The sequence below is a fragment of the Labeo rohita genome, chromosome 14, assembly GCF_022985175.1.
Source record: "Labeo rohita strain BAU-BD-2019 chromosome 14, IGBB_LRoh.1.0, whole genome shotgun sequence".
NCBI lineage: Eukaryota > Metazoa > Chordata > Actinopteri > Cypriniformes > Cyprinidae > Labeo > Labeo rohita.
This window is the reverse complement of record NC_066882.1, coordinates 4,703,795-4,724,545: the sequence shown is the minus strand read 5'-3', so window position 1 is coordinate 4,724,545 and position 20,751 is coordinate 4,703,795. Positions and strand designations below refer to the sequence as shown.

The 20,751-nt window shown below is 35.3% G+C and overlaps 1 protein-coding gene across 2 annotated transcripts; it reads left to right on the top strand.

Moving 5' to 3' along the window:
- Positions 1–8: 8 nt before the first annotated feature.
- On the top strand, positions 9–20,489 carry smad5 (SMAD family member 5). Of its 2 annotated transcripts, none has more exons than XM_051128219.1 (7): positions 9–173; positions 9,641–10,400; positions 11,773–12,030; positions 14,469–14,579; positions 17,704–17,925; positions 19,930–20,186; positions 20,267–20,489. In XM_051128219.1, exons 2-7 carry the CDS (start codon positions 9,998–10,000, stop codon positions 20,408–20,410), a joined length of 1,395 nt encoding a protein of 464 aa, XP_050984176.1. In that variant the 5' UTR covers positions 9–173; positions 9,641–9,997; the 3' UTR covers positions 20,411–20,489. The 2 variants fall into 2 exon arrangements, with proteins under 2 accessions (XP_050984176.1, XP_050984177.1); XM_051128220.1 differs by lacking the exon at positions 9–173 and adding an exon at positions 220–331.
- Positions 20,490–20,751: the final 262 nt, after the last annotated feature.

The following is a 20,751-nucleotide window of genomic DNA, read 5'->3' as shown; positions in this document are numbered from 1 at the left end:
GTTGTCAAATGGGCGGATGGATATGCACTGTGATGCGCCTCCAGTCTGTTTGACGCCAGGACGGGTGAGAGACGAGGGAAAGAGAGGCAGGAAAAAAGGAAAAAAAAACTCCTTCATGTCGGTGTCTGTAAAACAGAGCAAAGGTCGACAGACGCTACACCATTTCATGAAAGGTATGCAATCTAATGATAATACATCTAGCCGATAAAGACGGTTCAGTGGTCACTTATCAACTTTATTCGAACAGGGATGGTGGCTTTTCCGCAGGGGGTGTTGAGAAGTGATTGAAAAAGTTTCCTTGCTTTTTTTTCCTCCTTTTTGTGCTAATGAGGTGAGGAAAACACGTGAACGAATATATTTACATTTTATAAAATGAGTATTTAAAATATTTAAAACAGCTTATGTACAGTTATTTTGAGGTTGTATTGGTTATTCGGATTTTAATTAAACCGCAAACTGCAAATCTAAGCGGCTAACGTTAACTGGCTATGTAGCAACTCGGCTAGCAGTAAGTTTTCACACAACACAGAAAAACAAACGTAACAAGAATTTATCCAGAAAAATGTGGTTGTATTTTCTGGAAGTTATGAAAACGGACGATTTTATACTAAAGCGGTTTGAATTTACAACGAATGTCCGTGTTTTGAACTCAATCCTACAAAGTTGCGGCTACGTTAGCTTAGCTTCACTCGTTTATTGAGCTAATAAATATTAATGATTCCACACAATATCCCGCGTATTACAAACAAACCCCACGAGGATGAAATAAACAACCGTGTATTTTAATAATAATTGGTGTATAGTGAAAGAAAGTGACTGTTCACATTCTTGTGAGGAGAGATGTGCGTGTCGTGGCGTGTCTTACTGGCTGTGTCTCAAAACCTAGTGTGCTGCCCACTCAGACAGCACTTTTGGGCATTATAGTCTCCAAAAACTAGTGCTCTACCTTGGCTTTGACTTTCTAAACGTGCCTGTGATGCCCAAAATGCTGTCTAGCTCACTTGGTTTTTGGACTTGAGGGAGTCTTTTTTCAGTAACACTCATTTAAACACCTTGAAAACACATTTACAGATGTTTGCTTATAGTTCACAGACCTAGTTGTCTATCTGAGGGGTGAAGTTTATATTTTAGCATCTGTTTGATGCAATGAGCTGTTATCATTCATCTGTGTGTGCGGTCTTTGGGAATAATATCCATAGTGTGCTGTGATCATGCTTGAAACGGTTGGAGAAAGATGTTGAGAAGATGTAAATGTTTGTTTTGGGATTTGTTTTAATATCATTCATGTGGTCTGACGCTTGTTTGTTGCTATTTTTGTGGCATGTTGTTGAATTTTATAGACGCAGAGGTTCAAAATCATCAGTTTTACCCTGACCTTGGTGCACAGAGGCAAATGCTGCACTTTAAATTACATTTTACTAAGTATCGTAATGTTTGTAGAAATGCATTTGAAAGACATCGGCTTGTTTTTGACCTTGACAGAGGGGAGGTTTAGATACGGTCAGCTTGTAACGTGTTATCGGACATGGAGTGGCTTCAAAGAGCAGCATCACCTTGATTTCTCTCATGCATAAATGAATATGACTGGACGTACTGTTCTTTTTTTCAACAGTCTTATGCATGAGATCTCAAATTTATTTGAAAATTGAAACACCACGTGCATTACGATTCATAGCTCACTTTGATGTACAATGCATATACTTTCTTTTAAGCAAGATTAAATGAAATGGTCTGTATTGGTAAACATAAACAAGATTATAAAAATATGCATAAAAATGACTATTACAAAAATTGAGTATGCTTTCTGATCAAGTATTATTTTTCAATAGCTGATTAACATGATGAAGAACAGTGGATCTAACATTGTAATTAAAAATTGGTAGATACACAGGCTCGCAAACACATTGTGTTTCAAGTCTTTTAATATATGTTGAAAAATGGTAATAAGTCATATTTCGCTTCTGCTTCGCAACTGGTTGTTTTGAAGTTTCTTCTTTGCATTTTTGCAATAGCACGATTCGTTTCCATTGAAAGCCTCTGAATATCTGCCAACGTGTAACATCTGTCGCATAGATGTTCATGTGAGAGTTCACATCTGGTGTCGATCTTGAGCTATGATCTGATGCTGAATACTATTGATTAAAATGAATGTTGCAGATATATACTTTTAGAAACCTGTTTTTCTTTGTAGTATTTCAGGCATGGAGAGCAATAGGGTGGTAATTGTTTATGTGCAGCATGAAGAGGGTCTATCCCTATTTGTGTCGATGATGTAAGGCTCCAGGGATGGAGAGACTGGATGGTGTCAAGCAATTAAACAGCCCCCCCCCGCTCTGAACGACTGCATCTTTGTCTTGGATGGGTGTGACGGGTCTCCTCCTTATTTAGAAAAAGAGATCTTGTTCTGTGCTTGTAAGCCAAAGCCATATTTTTCTGATCAAATTTGAATTGTAAGGCTTCTGTCTTGCATCTGTCGTGCTCTTAAATGTCACTGAAATGTTAGATGGCTCTTTCAATCTGGCTATTATATCTAATTGTATGCGTAATTTGATTTTAAGGATAATGCATGGGTTGAAGCGCACTAGAGGCATTGCGACTGCACGGCAGTCCTCGTAATAAATCAATTGATCCAGAATAAAAGCACCTCTTCCTTGGGTCTGGAGCTCTATTAGTGTCCAAATGTGACTCCATTATGATTTAGCAAGCTGATTTCATGTGTAATTTTGCAAATGGCTCTGCTCTTGAGTGTATATCATAATTATGCAGCAGCATCAAGATGCACTTCTTCTGATAATCATGTTGCGGTTGTGGTCAGCGTCTTAACGTTATTTTCATTATTTGGGATGAAACGGATGACTGTCGATTTTCATTATATGGCATCTTAGCCTAATGCCAAACATTTCTTCTTCACGTTTAAAGCAAAATGTCTCCCTCCCCATGAAATGAGAGCATAGAAAGAGTAAAAGCTTTAAGTGGGAGGCTTTAGTGACTGCTCGAAAAATCAATATGGGTAATGCTTTTTCTGCTTCTCATTTTGCAAATGGAGCAGCTGAGTGTGGAGGCAGGATGGAGATAGGGAGCAGGGAAGTGTGTGTTTGTGTATTGAGCTTCTATATTGCTGATCTGAGTCCTGTACTTCCTATTGTTAAAGCTTCGCTATCATCTGTCCCTCAGCAATAAAGGCAGAGTGTGCTGGTTACAAGCTGATTACTTGTTTCTGCTGATAAGCAAGGCGTTTTGGTGCGTGCCGTCCCATTGAACATAATCGCAGGGAGATTTCAGGAATTCAATCTCCGGCTTGATTTGTGCCATTCACAATGTTGGTGATTGTTTACAGTAATGATGAGCTTCAATACAACTTATGCTCTTTTGATAGTATTGGTGGTGTAGTGTTGACTACCACGTAATGAGTTGTCAGCTTCATATAGAAGATGCTGTTTTGATGCTTGCTAACTTTGTAAATATTACAACTTCTATCATAGCCATGCAACTTTGGCATGGTATGTGCAGACTTTTCACATTGAAAGAACAGGAATTATGGTATGAAGTTGACACCCGCCCCTAGTGAAATGCAGGTACTTTTTCCACAGTAAATAGTTTTTTTGCTTTTGTAGCAGTGACCGTGACGGTTGACTTATTCAGTCAAAAGACATTTGACACTTACGCTTTTTTTTTTTTTTTTTAAGTGCGAACTTCATAGCACATAATACACAATTTAAAAGACAAACAAATCAATACAATTTAATGCTTTTTGCTTTGTAAACCATTCAAGTGCGTATCTTCACATACTTATTAGTACATGCTTAGTATTATTGCTGTTTTATAGGACTAGTAGATTTTTCCAGCAGATGCTGTAAACGGAGCTGAACTTACACTTTTTTTTTTGTGTAAAAAAAAAAAAAAAAAAGTTGATACTTTTATTTAATGAAGATGGATTAAATGGATCAAAAGTCACATTATACTGATTTTTATAATGTTAAAAAAATGCTGTTATTTTGAATCTTTCATCAAAGAATCCTGAGAAAATGGACTAGTTTCCACTAAAAATTAGGCAGCATAACTATTTTCAACATTGATAATTGCAATGCTATGTGCACACTAGGGCTGGGCAATATGGCAAAAAAATGTAAATCCTTTTTGTTTTGTCTCAGAACATTTGACCGTTTTTATTTTTTTATTTTATTTTATTTTTTTTTTCCATAAAACTAGTCAACTTGAAAATGTAACTACAACATGATTCTTCATGTAAGTAGCTTTTTATTAACCCTCTAGTTAAATAAAATTCTATCCCAAGTGCACCACACATAAAGTTGCCAACATGATTTAAATTTTGAACAAATCACTTTTTAAATATCTTTGCAGAAAAGATGTATGAACTACAACTACATCTTGTATAAACTTGTCTTATACATATTTTATGTTCAGAAATCAAATGAGGAAAATGCTTTTAAAAATTTCAAAAGTCAAGGTAATTCAGATTCAAAATGTAGGACTGGGCGATATGGCAAAAAAACAAAACAAAAAAAACAAAAAAACAAAACACACACAAAAAAAACATTAACTACAACATAATTCAATTACTTTTTCTTTATTAACCCTCTAGTTAAATTAAATTCTATTCCAAGTGAAGACAACACATGAAGTTGCCAGCATGATTTAAATTTTAAACAAATCACTTGTTAAATATCTTTGCAGAAAAGATGCATGAACTACAACTACATCTTGTACAAACTTGTTATATACATATTATATTTTAAGAAATAAAAGGAAAATGCTTTAAAAAAAATCTCTAAAGTCAAGGTAATTCAAATTCAAAACGACTGAAGGTATAAAATCAGTGGACTATCATTAGCTATAAATGTTCTGTAAAAACAATGAACAGCAACTTTCAGACTGTCATCATTATGCAGACATAAAATATCAGGCATACAGGTTTCTTAATCGATTGCGCTGCTTTTGCATTGGGTTTTTTTCTATGTAAACATGGACATATTTGACACGCATCTCATGCATGAGACGTGATTATAAAAACATGGTGCTTAATTTAAAAGACGTTCACTCCCATCTCCTTGCATGTTTTTCCTATTCCACTGCCCGCGTCGCATCTTTATTAACACAGAAACGCATTCTGTGTGAGCCCGCCTAATGATAAAGTCTCGTATGACATAACATAATAGCCTGCAATAATGCAGTTTGACTAGTGTGGCGCTGTAGCGCAAGACTGTAATTCAGCCCTCCTGGATGCAATTCAACAGAAGACACAATGCTTTAGAGCAAACGCAGTTGAACCTGAGCGGCGTTTGGATGAATATGTAAATACATGCGTGTTTTCCTCTCAGTAGCGAAATAAACACAACAAAAACTGATAGCAGTGAGAAAGCAGCAGTTAAAGGAGTAGTTCACTTCCAGAACAAAACTTTACAGATAATGTACTCACACTGTTGTTATCCAATATGTTAATGCCTTTCTTTCTTAAGTCGTAAAGAAATAGTTTTTTTAGGAAAACATTTCAGGAATTATCTCCATATAGTGGACTTCAGTGGTGCCCATGAGCTTGAACGTCCAAAATGCAGTTTAAATGCAGCTTTAAAGGGCTCTGAATGATCCCAGCCGAGGACTAAGGGTCTTATCTAGCAGAACGTTCAGTCAAAAAACATAAATAAATAAAAATGTATATACGCTTTAACCTCAAATGCTTATCGTGTCTAGCTCTGTGATGCGCATGTGTACTCTGTGTAATCCGGGTCAATACAGTTAGAAAATTGTCCTCATCACTGTTTTACCTTTTTTAAGGCAATTGTCCTTCTTTGCATTTTCACTGGGTCGGGACTTCTGCACCGATGTAGGACAATTTTAAAGTTGAAGGAAAAAATGAGATGGGAGTTTTTCGACATACCCTAACTGTATTGACCCGGTCTGCATTTTGGACATTCAAACTCACAGTCCACTATATGGAGAGAATTCCTGAAATGTTTGCCTCAAAAAACGTAATTCCTTTACGACTGAAGAAAAAAAGGCATGAGTGTGTGTGTGTTTTGATTATCATAAGCCTACAAGGTATTTTAAGAGAGATTATGTTGTGAATAAAATAGTTTATCCAAAAATAAAACGTCTTATTTTTCCATTTTTGTTTATCCGTATGGTCAGCAAATGGAGATGCTAGGTAGAATGAAGTGTCATTTAGTTACTTTTCATATAGCTAGTTTAATGGTGAATGAGAGTTTCTGTCACCTCATTTTGTGTGCCAAAAATATTTGTATAAATTGTAATTACATGACATGGTTTTCAAAAGCTGATTACCTTTATTTATTTGTGAGAGTATGTATAACTTAATATTTTAACTAATTGCAAAAGCTGAATAATCAAATTGAAATAAACAATGATAAGACGATTAATCATTCTAATAATCGCTAGATAAATCAATTATCAAAATAATCGTTTGTTGCAGCCCTAATTGTAAGTAATCTTTCATATTACTGTTTTTACTGTTGTTTTGATCAAATAAATGCAACCTTGGTGAGCATGAGCAATCTTTAAAACAAAAAAAAAGGGCAGAAAATCTTACCAACCTCAAACACTTGAACAATTGAACTCCTAACATTACCTTTCATTTATCTGATGAAGTACAAAATTAGATCTGTACTCCTGGTGGAAGACAATGACATGTCAATTGCAGCTTGTGCTATTAATGTCAGTGCTGCTTTGATTTGCTCCTGCTTCCGTTGTATATATGTGCCTGTACGCAAACAGGGTCTGAACAATATGGGGGGAAGCTCTGTTGTACTGACATTGACGGGTGAGAATTATAGTGAGAGAAGGTGACTTGCTGTTTGGAGAGGTTTGGCTGTTGTTCGCCTGTCTTAACTGCACCTTTGACTAATAATGGTTACTTATCCATCATGCTCATTTTACATAAAGCATGGCGTGGGTTTGACAGGACAAACACCGTAGTGGTCTGGGAGTGGGAAGTGCTTTGAATAGTAACATTTTGTCCCGAAGAACCAATGGGCTGATGTTTGGCAGCTGAAGAGGTCAAGGGGAAGGGATGTGGCTACAGGAAGTGCCTCTCAGAGGTCTTATATCCTTTCTGTCCTGGTTACACTTGCAACTTTTTCAGCAGCTGTGCTGTACGCCTCTCGCTCTGGGAGCTCCCTGGGTGGGGCAGCAGGAGGCTGTTGCTTACAGATCCAACACAATGAGTCTGTTGTAGTTCACCATAACACATGGCAGATGGGTACATCCTAACAGTTATCTACAAGACCTCAGATGTGTGTGTAAGTGTGTGTGGTTTTATTATTGAATAGGCGGTAGCGTTTTTGCACACTTCCTCTGGACAGTGTTTTTTGTTTATTTGTGTGTGTGTGTGTCTGTTTTTTTTTTTTTTTTTTTTTTAATATCTAAAATTATCATTGTGAGCACTTGATGTAGTGGTTTAATTGTTTGGACATGTTACAGAACTTGTATGTAGTATAATTATATTATCCAAAGAGTCGGTAGTAATTGAATACAGTCTTAACCTGTTTTCATCACTGTGAAGAGCTGAATAGCTGCAGTGTAAAATAAAGGCTTAAGTACTTTTTTTCTTTCCACATCAGTTTAAAGTTAAAATTGGTGTTAATGCATGAGCTATTGTATTTATTTTATATCAGTAGTTCACATCCTTTTTGTCTCAGAAACTTTCCATTGTCCATAATAATATTCAAAGGCCCCATCATATTGGCTAATTGGTTTCTGGCTGTTTGTTCTCATAACATTTTTTTTTTTTTTTTTTAATGTGCAGAATCTTGGAATGTTCATAGATTAAAATATGTAAATAAAGTAACTATAATTCAAATTCAAATAACTTCAGAATTCCAAAAGTTTTAAGAATGTTGCAGTGAATTTACATGACTTTTACAGTTATTTGTTTTTATTTTATAACCAGGAATGCACAAAAGTGGTTTGCATGTGCGACCAAAAAAAAATGCTGTGTAAATAAGTTTAGGCTGCTCATTTGCATACAAGCATGGTTGACAGCTATTAATGCACAATCACCATTTTAGATCGACTAACTGTAATACTGTATAATACTGTATACTTTCACTGACATGCTAAACTCGGCAGTGCTAAAACCTGCAGGTAATTTGCAGGCAACCCGCCAAAATAAAACTTGCTGATTTTTAGGTTTGCAGATGTCAAAAATTAATATAAAATGTATTCATTGTTTTGTAAATATATATTTTTAAATGAACTAAATAAAGTGCAATAATGCTTTTACTTTTACTAAAAAAAAAGTATATTCAGTATAAAAAGGCCTGTGGTGTTTTAAGATTTTATTGATTTACATGAATTTTTCAGGTGTAGAAATTAAACTTTTAAAATTAGGAAACCTCATGCATCCAGGTTTTTTAAGTTTTCTTGGGTGCCCATGTTCTTCAAAGGAAACATAAAGATATTAATGGAATAAATTAAAAGAAATATTTTGGTTTTCCAATGTTTTAGCTCATTTTAAAGCTTGTTTTTCTTAAAGAAGTCCACTTCCAAAACAAAGATTCACATATAATGTACTCACCCCCTTGTCATCCAAGATGTTCATGTCTGTCTTTCTTCAGTCGGAAAGAAATTGTTTTTTGAGAAAAACATTTCTGCATTTTTCTCCATTTAATGGACTGGTGTGGTGCCCTAATTTGAACTTCCAAAAGGCAGTTTAAATGCGGCTTCAAACGATCCCAAATGCGGCTGTAAACCCCCAGTAAAATCCCAGTAAAATCAGACTGTAAAATCCCAGCCGAAGAAGAAGGGTTTTATCTAGTGAAACGATCAGTTATTTTCATTTAAAAAAATACAATTTAAATACTTTTTAATCTCAAACGCTCGTCTTGCCTTTCTCTCCCTGAACTCTGTGTATTCTGTTCAAGACAGTTAGGTTATGTCGAAAAACTCTGATCGTATTTTCTCCCTCAACTTCAAAAATCATTTCAAAATCATCCTACATCGCTGCAGAAGTACCGACACAGTCTTTGCAAAGTGAACATGCAAAGAAGATCAAACACCCTTAAAAATGTATCTTGTTAGATAATATTTACCCTGGATCACAAAACCAGTCATATGTAGCACGGGTATATTTGCGGCAATAGCCAACAATACATGGTATGGGTTAAAATTATCAATTTTTCTTTTATGCCAAATATCATTAGGATATTATGTAAAGATCATGTTCCATGAAGATATTTTGTACATTTCCTACTGTAAATATATTAAAACTTAATTTGTGATTAGTAATATGCTTTGCTAAGAACTTCATTTGGACAACTTTAAAGGCGATTTTCTCAATATTTTGATTTATTTATTTATTTTTTTTTTTTTTTTTTGCATCCTCAGATTCCAGATTCCTATCCTAACAAACCATACACTAATGGAAAGCTTATTTATTTTCAGCTTTCAGATGGTGCATAAATCTTAAATTTAAAAAAATTGACCCTTATGACTGGTTTTGTGGTGCAGGGACGTATAAGCTCATGAACTTTGCATGCATAAAAATAAAATGTTTAAACTAATTTCTAGATATCTCTGTTTAGATATGTATCATATTTGTCATCATTATGAATTGTTTACATGCAATTTATTTCCAAACTGATGTCAGTTTCTCTTTTTGTTGCAGGTGCCTCTTCTTAAAGTGTCTCTCTAAACGCAACCAGAATCTGGCATGGATTAGTCTGTAATATCTAACAGTTGTCTCATCGTCGTTTTCAGTCTTAATTCCTCAATTGCCCTTTACACTAATTCTCGGAGTGGTTGTGACCCAGTTCCACCCCCCTTCCCGCTTCACTGCAGGCCTTCCTGAGCCCTGAGCACCAGCAGCTGCGTCCTGCCTCGACTTCCTGTCCTTGGTCGTACAAGGCTAAGCTCGTCCACTCCCCTACCCCCTTCACATACACAAACACGCACCTAATCATCTTCCTGGCACACTGCGGGCCGTAAGCGCTTCAGATCCCACTTCCTGGTGCAGCCCAGCACTATGACCTCCATGTCCAGTCTGTTCTCCTTCACCAGCCCGGCGGTGAAGCGGTTGCTGGGCTGGAAGCAGGGCGACGAGGAGGAGAAATGGGCGGAAAAGGCTGTGGATGCCCTGGTAAAAAAGTTGAAGAAGAAAAAGGGTGCCATGGAGGACTTGGAGAAGGCCCTCAGCAGCCCCGGACAGCCTAGCAAATGTGTGACCATCCCCCGGTCGCTGGACGGGCGGCTACAGGTGTCCCACAGGAAAGGCCTCCCTCACGTCATCTACTGTCGCGTGTGGCGCTGGCCTGACCTGCAGTCCCATCACGAGCTCAAGCCCCTAGAGGTGTGCGAGTATCCGTTCGGTTCCAAACAGAAAGAAGTGTGCATCAACCCCTATCACTACAAACGAGTTGAAAGTCCAGGTAAGTCATGATGGATGCGTTTATATTACTGCTCTGTTTTGTCATTATTTTTGACGCATTCATGAAAAAGTGATAAGCACACCACAGTGATATTATAGTTGGCTAAAACTAAAACAAAAAAGCATTTTTGTTACTTGAAATAAACATGACCAGGAATAATATAAAAAACATTAAAAAATAAAAAATGGAAATTTATTTTATTATAGCTAGTTGCCAAAGCAACTACTCATTTTTGTTTACTTTCATTTATTCACTGAAATAACTAAAACTGAAAAAAAAAAAAAAACTATATAGACTATTAAAAAAAATAATAAAAAAAGTAAAAATTACCAAAAAAAAAACATAACTAAAATGAACGAAAATTAACATTTAAAATATAAAAAAAAAACTAACAATATCTAAATAGTACACTAATGGTACACTACTGTACACGACTAAATAAATAAAAATTATAGGGCTGCAAAACAATTAATCGCATTCAAAATAAGTTTGTTTACATACTATATGGTATGTACTGTGTATATTTATTTATATATATACATGTTTTTGCGTGTAAAAAAGGTTTTTCATGTATATCAACACTGTATGTATGTCTAACAAATTTTTCCTTAATGTACATGTAAACAAAAACTTATTTTGGATGCGATTTATCGCAATTGATCGTTATGCTGCCCTAATAAATTATAGGAATATAAATCTATGCATGTAATTATTTTCAAAATATATACTGTATGTGTGTAGCTTTATATATGCGTGATAAATGTACACACATATTATGTAAATTATAGCATTTTACATATATATACATGCACACATACATGTATGCTGTTTATTTGATATTTGATTTATTTAGATTTTTTTTTATGAATCGTATTAAAACTTATTTGATCAGTCACACATCATCAAATCCTTGCCACCTGATTTCATCTGCCTATCAACTAAGTGTTTTTCTGATAAGCTTTTGTTGATGCCAAGCGAACAAAAAACAGACAAAATAAGTGAACTGGTCAACATATATGTCCCCTGCGAGGTTATGTGGCCTATTATTTCCTCTGCATATCCAGCGGTATAGACCGTGTTGACTATCAGATATCCTTTACCCCCAGAGGCCCTCTGATCTCTGTAACCTCTGTTGCCCTCTGTAGATTGAGATGTGCACTGTATCGAGCTTTTCAAGGGCAGATATCACATGTCACTCAGGAGAGAAAACACATTTCTGTTGAAGCCGGAAAACTGATCTGTTGTGCCTTAGCTATTACCTTGAAGCCTGAGTCGGCCAATCAGCACGCAGATGTCAAGGATGCAAGATTCTTTTTTCTGCCATAAATATTTAAATCAGAATGGTGTTTAAAATACTATTATCTTTTCTCAGTACTTCCTCCGGTGTTGGTGCCACGACACAGCGAGTTCAACCCTCAGCACAGTCTGCTGGTGCAGTTCCGCAACCTGAGTCACAATGAGCCTCACATGCCTCTAAACGCCACCTTCCCTGAGTCCTTCCAGCAGCACAGCGGAGGAAGCTCCTTCCCCATCTCTCCAAACTCGCCCTACCCTCCGTCTCCCGCCAGCAGCGGCACCTATCCCAACTCTCCTGCAAGCTCTGGGCCATCCAGCCCCTTCCAGCTGCCAGGTACACAGATTATCTTTGGTGCTGCGATTGCAAATGCATGTGTGACACTGCAAATGATAAACCTGTGATATGACGCTGAGTGCACTGTCGTTTTCTGTCAGTAAACAATGGAAATGCCAGCTAAGCAGCCCACCAAAGCCCGGTGACTTCAGTTCTGCTGGTGGGTGCCCATCACTTGGCACCGGCCCGCACTCCCTCTATTCTGTATCAAGTGATTTGCTGATGCCTGCATCCGTAGGCTGGGTGCACTCAGGCAGAAGGACAGCAAATGTTTTATAGCGCTGTGGGTTAGAACTAAAGCTGGGTTTATTCATAGAAATTGCTTGATTCATCACAGCATCAGACCTGCCTCAGTGATTTAAGTGATGGAAGCACTTGAAGCTTTGACGTGCACTACCAGTCAAAAGTGTTGTGCTCAGCAAGCCTGCATTTATTTGATCCAAAGTACAGCAAAAACAGTAAAATGTTGAAACTGTTTTCTATTTTAATATATTTTAAAATGTAATTTATTCCTGTGATTTCAAAGCTGAATTTTTAGCTTCATTACTCCAGTCACATGATCCTTCAGAAATCATTCTAATATTCTGATTTGCTTCTCAAACATTTATTATGTTGAAAACAGCTGAGTAGATTTTTTTTTTTTTTTTTTCAGGTTTCTTTGATTAATAGAAAGTTCAGAAAAACAGCATTTATCTAAAATATAAATGTTTTGTAGCATTATAAATGTCTTTATCATTACTTTTGATAAATTTAAAGCATCTTTGCTAAATAAAAGTGTTAATTTCTATAATTCTACAGCAAATCAGCATATTAGAATGTTTTCTGGCCAATCATGTGACACTGAAGACTGAGTAATGATGCTAAAAATTCAGCTTTGATCACAGGAATAAATTACATTTTGAAATATATATTTATAAGATATATTTAATAGAAGGCAGTTATTTAAAATAGAAAAAAATATTTCAGAATTTTACTATTTTTTGCTGTACTTTGGATCAAATAAATGCAGGCTTGGTGAGCAGAAGAGACTTTAAAAAAACATTAAAAATCTTACTGTTCAAACGTTTTTGACTGGTAGTGTACATTGAAAACATTTTAATATTTAAACACTACCATGAAAAAGTTTGATGTTAGAAGAAATGTATACTTTTATTCAGCAAGAATGCATTAAATTAATTAAAAATAACAGTACTGTTACAAAAGATCCTATTTCCTTTTTTAACTTCATAGTCATCAAACAATCCTGAAAAAATGTACCGCAGTTTCCACAAAATTATAAAGCAGCACAACTGTTTTCAACATTGATAATTATTAGTAACACTTCACAATAAGGTTCATTAGTTAACATGAACTAAGAATGAACAATAGTTCTAAAGCATTTATTAATCTTAATGTTAATTTCAGCATTTACTAATGCAATATTAAAATCTCAAGTTGTTTAACATTGGATAATGCGCTGTGAACAAACATGAACATGAATGAGTGACTTTTTACCTAACACATATTTATAAATAGTGTAATACATGTATTGTTCATTCATGCTGGTTAATACATTAAACCTTATTGTAAAGTGTTACCTAATTATTAAATAAGAAATGCTTCTTGAGCACCAATTTAGCACTGAAGTGCTGCTGAAGATTCAGCTTTGCCATTACAAATAAATTACAATTTATAATATATTCATATACAAAAGTTATTTTAAATTATAATATTATTTCACAATGTTACAGTCTTTTTTTAATTCAATAACTGCAGTCTTGATAAGCATAAACTTTTTTTCAAAAACATTAAATCTTACCAACCCCAGTTTTTTTGTGATAGTGCTGATTTAAGATAGATCTGATTTAATTATATAATTTAGTTTCTTATATGTTCATAAAAAATAAAAAAAACTCATCTGATATGGCTGATCCACCAGACAAGCAATCTAACAGCGTTCTTTTCCTTTGGCTGCATTGAATTTGTCTGGAAAGTAGTAACATTAACTTATCAAGCCTTTTTAAAATTCTTCTTGCATTAGATAACGTCTTCCAAGGATTTTTTAGAGCCAGAGGTGCTTTCTTTTATTAGTCATAAACTGTTTCTGGAAGAGATTGCGTTTGAATATATTTTGCTGTTCTGTTTGTTGTTTAGTGGTAAAACAGATACAGTATTTGTGTCCATAATAATAAACAGCCATGCCACATATTTAAACTTGTCCAGATGACGGCTTTAAATAGCTGGTTCCACATCATGAATATCTGTATTATTGTCCAGAGGTGGGTGTTTGATGTAAGAGATTTGCGAAATCTGACACTAAAAGGTTTCCATAAGATGCAAAGCGGCTTCCTGTAAAGAATCATCAGAATTCAGGCTCCAGGGGATTGCAGTGGAAGCCCATTTGTTTGCAGCAGGCCTCATCATCTGACCGCTGTCTCTCTATGGTGTCTCTTTACCAGCTGATACCCCTCCTCCTGCCTACATGCCTCCAGATGAACAGATGGGACAGGACGGGTCTCAGTCCATGGAGACTGGCAGCAGCATGGTTCCTCAGAACATGCCCAGAGGGGGTAAGAAACTGTTAACATCCAATCAGAAGTGGTCCAGGTGTGATGGCAAAGAACATATAAAGAACTCCCTTAGATCTGAGTGTAATTATTACAGAATTATATGGGCCATTCTACAGAATTGGTTCAAAATCAGAGCTTTTTTCCACACATTTTGTATGTCTGCAAATTGTATAATGTCCAAGGTACAAATTTCTAGTAACTGTGCAGTTAATTAGGACGTGAGTACTGATGGTGTAAGGAACCTATTGGAATTGCTCAGATTCTTTTTTGAGGGCCTAAACATGCTCAAACTCATGAAACTTTGCACATGCCAAAAGTGGTGAAAATCTGATATGGGCTTCAGAAGTGGGTGTGGCACCTATAAAATTTCAGCGACGTGCCCCTCAAGCTATGTATCACATGTACGAAATTCGGTAGTCACGTGTAACGCGCTAATACCTACAAAAAAGTCCAATGGTACGAAGTCTGAAACCCAACGGGAAGTCTGTTATTTTGAACTTTCTCTTCAGGTTTCTGCCGTTTTGCCATTTTCAGACATTGTATTGAAACTCTTAGAGATTTAAACAGGTCAACACCAAATTTGTTCAGTGTAATCTAAAGCAGTGGTTCTCAACTCCACTCCTCGAGGCCCTCTGCTCATTTTGTATGTTTCTGAATCTGACACACTCAGTTCAATTCATGGATCTTTCTCCTAACGAGCTGATGATCTGAGTCAGGTGCGTTTAATGAGGGAAACATGCAAAATGTGCAGATCAGTGGGCCCCGAGGACTGGAGTTGAGAACCACTGATCTAAAGCCATTTGTGACGTTAACTTGCGAAGATCTTGGCCGTTTCTCAATATGCGTTCTTATGCGATCTTGGGCGAGGGCCCTTTCAATGCTTCTTGCAGCTTTAATTCTCATTGTGTTTTCGGAAAGTTTTGGAATGTTTGTTCTCGCTCCTAATTTGTCACTACGGAGACACAGTAATATATAAATGAATTAGAAGAGTTATATTTAAAGAGTTCAGATGCAAAAGCCTCTAAATCCATCTGATGTATTTCTTTAAAATTAACATTTCTTTCTAGCTACTTTGTGTTGGTTTCTATGTAAGTACCGGTACTTCTGATACTTTAGCGAGTTTGAAGTAAAAGTATTTGAAGGACGTATACTATGTGTCATCAGCATTCACTCAGTGAATCATTCTCATTTTTGACCGAGATGGCTTTTAGCTAGTTTTGCATCTGAACTCTTAATTTCTTCCTTGTGTGTATATATATTTTAGAGGTTTTATGGAATAACACTCAAGAAAGCATCCGAAACTACTTCAAATGTTTCAGTCGTGACAGTTTCAGTAGTGACAATTTTAGATACTTTTGAACCTAGCTCAAAGGTGCTAATCAGCACGTGGTTAGCTAACACAGTTCTGAACCATTGTACACATATAAAAATGAAATGTTATGGAATAACTTCCAAAAAAGTGTGCATAATGATAGAAACATGCTGGTCGGTAGTGACTTTTTTTTTTTTTTTTTTTTTTTTTTTTTTTTTTTTAAAGTTACACACACATTTTCCTCGAAATTATGGGGCCATACAGCTGTCTACTCACCTTGTAGCTATGAGAGAGGATAGCACAGGAATATTTCCTGACCATAAATATAGGGGTGTAGTTAAAATCAGTTTCAGCCAACAGACTAAAACACACTGTTTTGGTAGTGATGTGAAAATGTCATAAAATTTAATTTCATGCAATTTACAAAGAAAATCTAAAATTTTTAAAATCCGAAATATATTTTTTAAAACAACAATGGAATAAAATGCAAAAATTATTTCAGTATGTTGGAAAGAAAGAGCCACCTCCCAATTGCAAGTACCCTCTAAATGATGCTTTTTATTTTTATATATATATATATATATATATATATATATATATATATATGTATGTATATAATATTAAGCTTACTGATATGTTAAATATTATTGTGGGTTTCAACAGATAATAAAATGATCTTAGTAAACTAAGATTTGAATACTTAAATGCTTTTTAAATGTGTTTTTGCAGGACCACAGTTTGGACCAATTCTCTAGAATATTTTAGGCCAATGTATGTCTGTTTATGTTTTGTTTTACAGAGGAGATATTGGCCTATTTTGCCAGTGGGGTCTAGAAGCAGACTTTTGACTATATGCATAAAAGTAAACATTTTGGCCGTTCTTGCCACCAGCCACACCCAGTTAAAATGGAAATACAAGCGGTTAAAATTAGCAACGGTCCAAAAATCAATTTGCTATTTTATTTTTAAATATACTAAACACAATTAAAAATGATTTTGACTCTTGATATATGATATAATGATATAATTGATATAATTTTTTCTCCTCTAATTGATTTTAAACATTTAAACAGTGGCTGTCATATCTTGTTTCCATCATGGATTTATTCAAACATGCATTAAGACAAAAATAAAATGAAATTAATGTCTTTTTGCTGCATATTAATCAGCGCCTAAACCACATTTATTGTCGGAACAGAACTATTAGATGCCAGGCATGCCATGAAGTTTTGTTTATATATCAACAGTAAACACCACTGACTAAAATATCCATATAGGAATCTTTATTGGTTCATCAAAATGAGAATCCAGTGAAATCACGAAATCAGTATTGTTAACCCAAACCTAGAAATGACTGTAGTGAAATGACCAACAACAGTTCAGTCTTTGTACATAACATTTGGGGGCGTTCAGCAAATCAGATGACTACTTTTTCTCAAAAGCACTCATTGTAGCAACCTAGTGCTTTGGAAACAAGTCTGTTTTGTGGCAGACCAAAAATAAAACCTGTGCATGGCAATTGTGTAAAGCCAGACAGTCCGATTAGAGGTCACAATATTAAGAAAGCTCTTGGCTTTTTTTTGTGTAATGAGAAAAGTCACGCTAACAACTTCTCTAGCTAAAAACTTTGTCATCATGACTGAGCCTGAATTTCTAGCACCGTTCGACTGTTGTAATCTTTAAATCCTTTTGGCCCAGTATCTCCCTCTAATCTCTCCAGAATGTTTATCTAGCTGATGTGGTGAAGTATCTGAGCAAGTTGAAACAATAGATGGCTTCAGCTCAAGGTCTTGTTTTATTTTCCTCTTTCAGATGTGCAGCCAGTGGAGTATGAGGAGCCCAGTCACTGGTGCTCTATTGTGTACTATGAGCTGAATAATCGTGTGGGAGAGGCTTACCACGCTTCCTCCACCAGCGTGCTGGTTGATGGATTCACTGACCCATCAAACAACAAGAACCGCTTCTGCCTGGGCCTGCTCTCCAACGTCAATCGCAACTCCACTATTGAAAACACCCGCCGCCACATCGGCAAAGGTATGCGTGCGGATATTATGCACAAAGATTTTCGCAAATGTGCTTTATTTCACTCAGTCCTGGAAATCTAGTGGGAGGTGATTTTAATCTTTAGCAAAGCAGTGTTGTTATTGCTAACTAAAACTATGACAAACATTGGCAACACTTTACAATAAGGTTCTGTTAGTTAATGTATTAACTAACACAAATGAACAATGAACAGTACATTTATTATGATATTTATTAATGTTAGGTAATAAAAGTAATAAAAGTAGTTAATATAAAGATTAAATGCTGTAGAAGTATTGTTCATTCTTAGTTAACTAAAGTTGTTAACTAATGAACCTTATTGTAAAGTGCTACAAAACATTTTTAATTGAAATATTAGGTGAAAAACTTGTACTAAAACATTACAAATGTTGCCTGGTCAACTAAATGAAGTTGAAGTACTAGAATTACTATTTGAAATAATTAAGCCAGAAAAAAAAAACTATTTAAAAAAAAAAAATGAACAAAGCACACTACCAGTCAAATGATTTTGAGCAGTAAGATTTTTTTTTTCTGTACTTTGATCCAAAGTACAGAAAAACAGTAAAATTTTGAAATATTTTTCTATTTAAAGTAACTGCTTTTTATTTGAATATATTTTAAAATGTAATTTAAAGCTGACTTTTTCACATCATTACTCCAGTCACATGATCCTTCAGAAATCATTCTAATATGCTGATTTTGCTGCTCAAGAAGCATTTATTATTATTATTATTATTATTATTATTATTATTATTATTATGTTGAAAACAGCTGAGTAGAATTTTTTTCAGGTTTCTTTAATGAATAGAAAGTTCAGAAAAACACTATTTATCTGAAACAGAAATCTTTTGTAACATTATAAATGTCTTTATTATCACTTTTGATCAATTTAAAGCATCCTTGCTAAATAAAAGTATTCATTTCTATAATTTCTGTCCCAGAAAAATGATTATGACTCCAAGCTTTTGAATGGTATAGTGTATAATGTTACAAAAGCTTTTTATTTCAGATAAATGCTGATCTGTGGCCCTTTCTATTCATCAAAGAATCCTGAAAAAAAATGTACTCAACTGTTTTTAAATATTGATTATAATAATAATAATAATAATAATAATAATAAATGTTTCTTGAACAGCAAATCAGCATATTAGAATGATTTCTGAAGGATCATGTGACACTGAAGACTGGAGTAATGATATTGAAAATGTAGCTTTGATCACAGGAATAAATTGCATTTTAAAATGTTTTCAAACAGAAAGCATTTATTTTAAATAGTAAAAATATTTCATAATATTACAGCTTTTTCTGTATTTTTGATTAAGTAAATGCAGGTTTGGTAAGCCGAAGAGAATTCTATAAAAGTCTCACTGTCCAAAAACTTTTTACTGGAAGTGTAAAATGACAAAAAAGCAAACAAAAATTTAAGTTAAAAACTAAAAATATAAAAATAAAGCAAATTCTGAATATAAATTGAAAAACTACAACTAGCAAAGGTTTTTCTGCATGATGACCTATAATGACAACCTTTACCAGTTTAAGGTCTGTTCACACCAAAAAAGATAACTATAATGATAACTATATGGCATAAACACCAACTGACAATCATTTTTGGAGCATTCAGCTGAAATAAAATTGCTTTTGGAAGTGATTATAGTTGTGGTGTGGACTTACTGTATTTTATAATTATAATTATAGCTATTGTATGGTGTGAATGGCCCTTTAAAAGCAAGACATTTTTTTTCCATCAGCTTTCAGATGATTCATTGTGGATGACCTGGTTGGATAACAAAGACGACAATTGTGTTAATATTACAATGATGACAATTAATCATCTCCACACCTAAAAAGTTAAATAAATGTTCTCAGACCAAACATGTTCGATTACAATGGTGAATCATTGTTGGAGTGTATTATGACTCGCTATTGAATAAATCACAAGAAGACCTACAAGATGTCTATTGAGCCAAATGTTTATTATTTTGCGTTTCTCCTCAGGTGTCCACCTGTATTATGTCGGAGGAGAAGTGTATGCGGAGTGTCTGAGTGACACCAGCATTTTCGTCCAGAGTCGAAACTGCAACTACCATCATGGTTTCCACCCCACGACTGTCTGCAAGATCCCCAGCGGCTGCAGCCTCAAGATCTTCAACAACCAAGAATTCGCTCAGCTGCTCGCTCAGTCCGTCAACCACGGATTCGAGGCCGTCTACGAGCTCACCAAGATGTGCACCATTCGCATGAGCTTTGTAAAGGTACGAGTTTCACCAGAGTTTTCAGATGGTTATTCACTTTTTATAGTTTACCTTAACCACATTTATTTTTTTTCTTTTAGGGCTGGGGTGCGGAGTATCACAGACAAGATGTGACGAGCACCCCTTGCTGGATAGAAGTGCATCTTCACGGGCCTCTCCAATGGCTGGATAAAGTCCTAACACAAATGGGTTCTCCTCTAAACCCAATCTCTTCTGTCTCATGATGGGCCCTGCTGGGCTGGGAGGATCTTTTTTTTTTTTTTTTTTTTTTTTTTTTTTTTTTTTTTTTTTTTTTTTTTTTTTATTCACTTTTGAACGAAAAGGAGATCTTAAGGGCTGAACTGTTTACACTACCTGCAGAAGGGTGAGAGGATCCTGCGACAGTCAGAACGAGAAGAATGAACTGGGGCTACAAGCACATCTAGCTGAGGAAAATTCTAGGCAGTGACACACAATGGACTAACTACTGCTTTAGCAATTGCCTTCCTGTTTGTTTGTTTGTTTTTTTGCATACAGTTGTTTTAAAATGATGCTTGTATGACTGATTTTCTCTAACTGTAGGTAA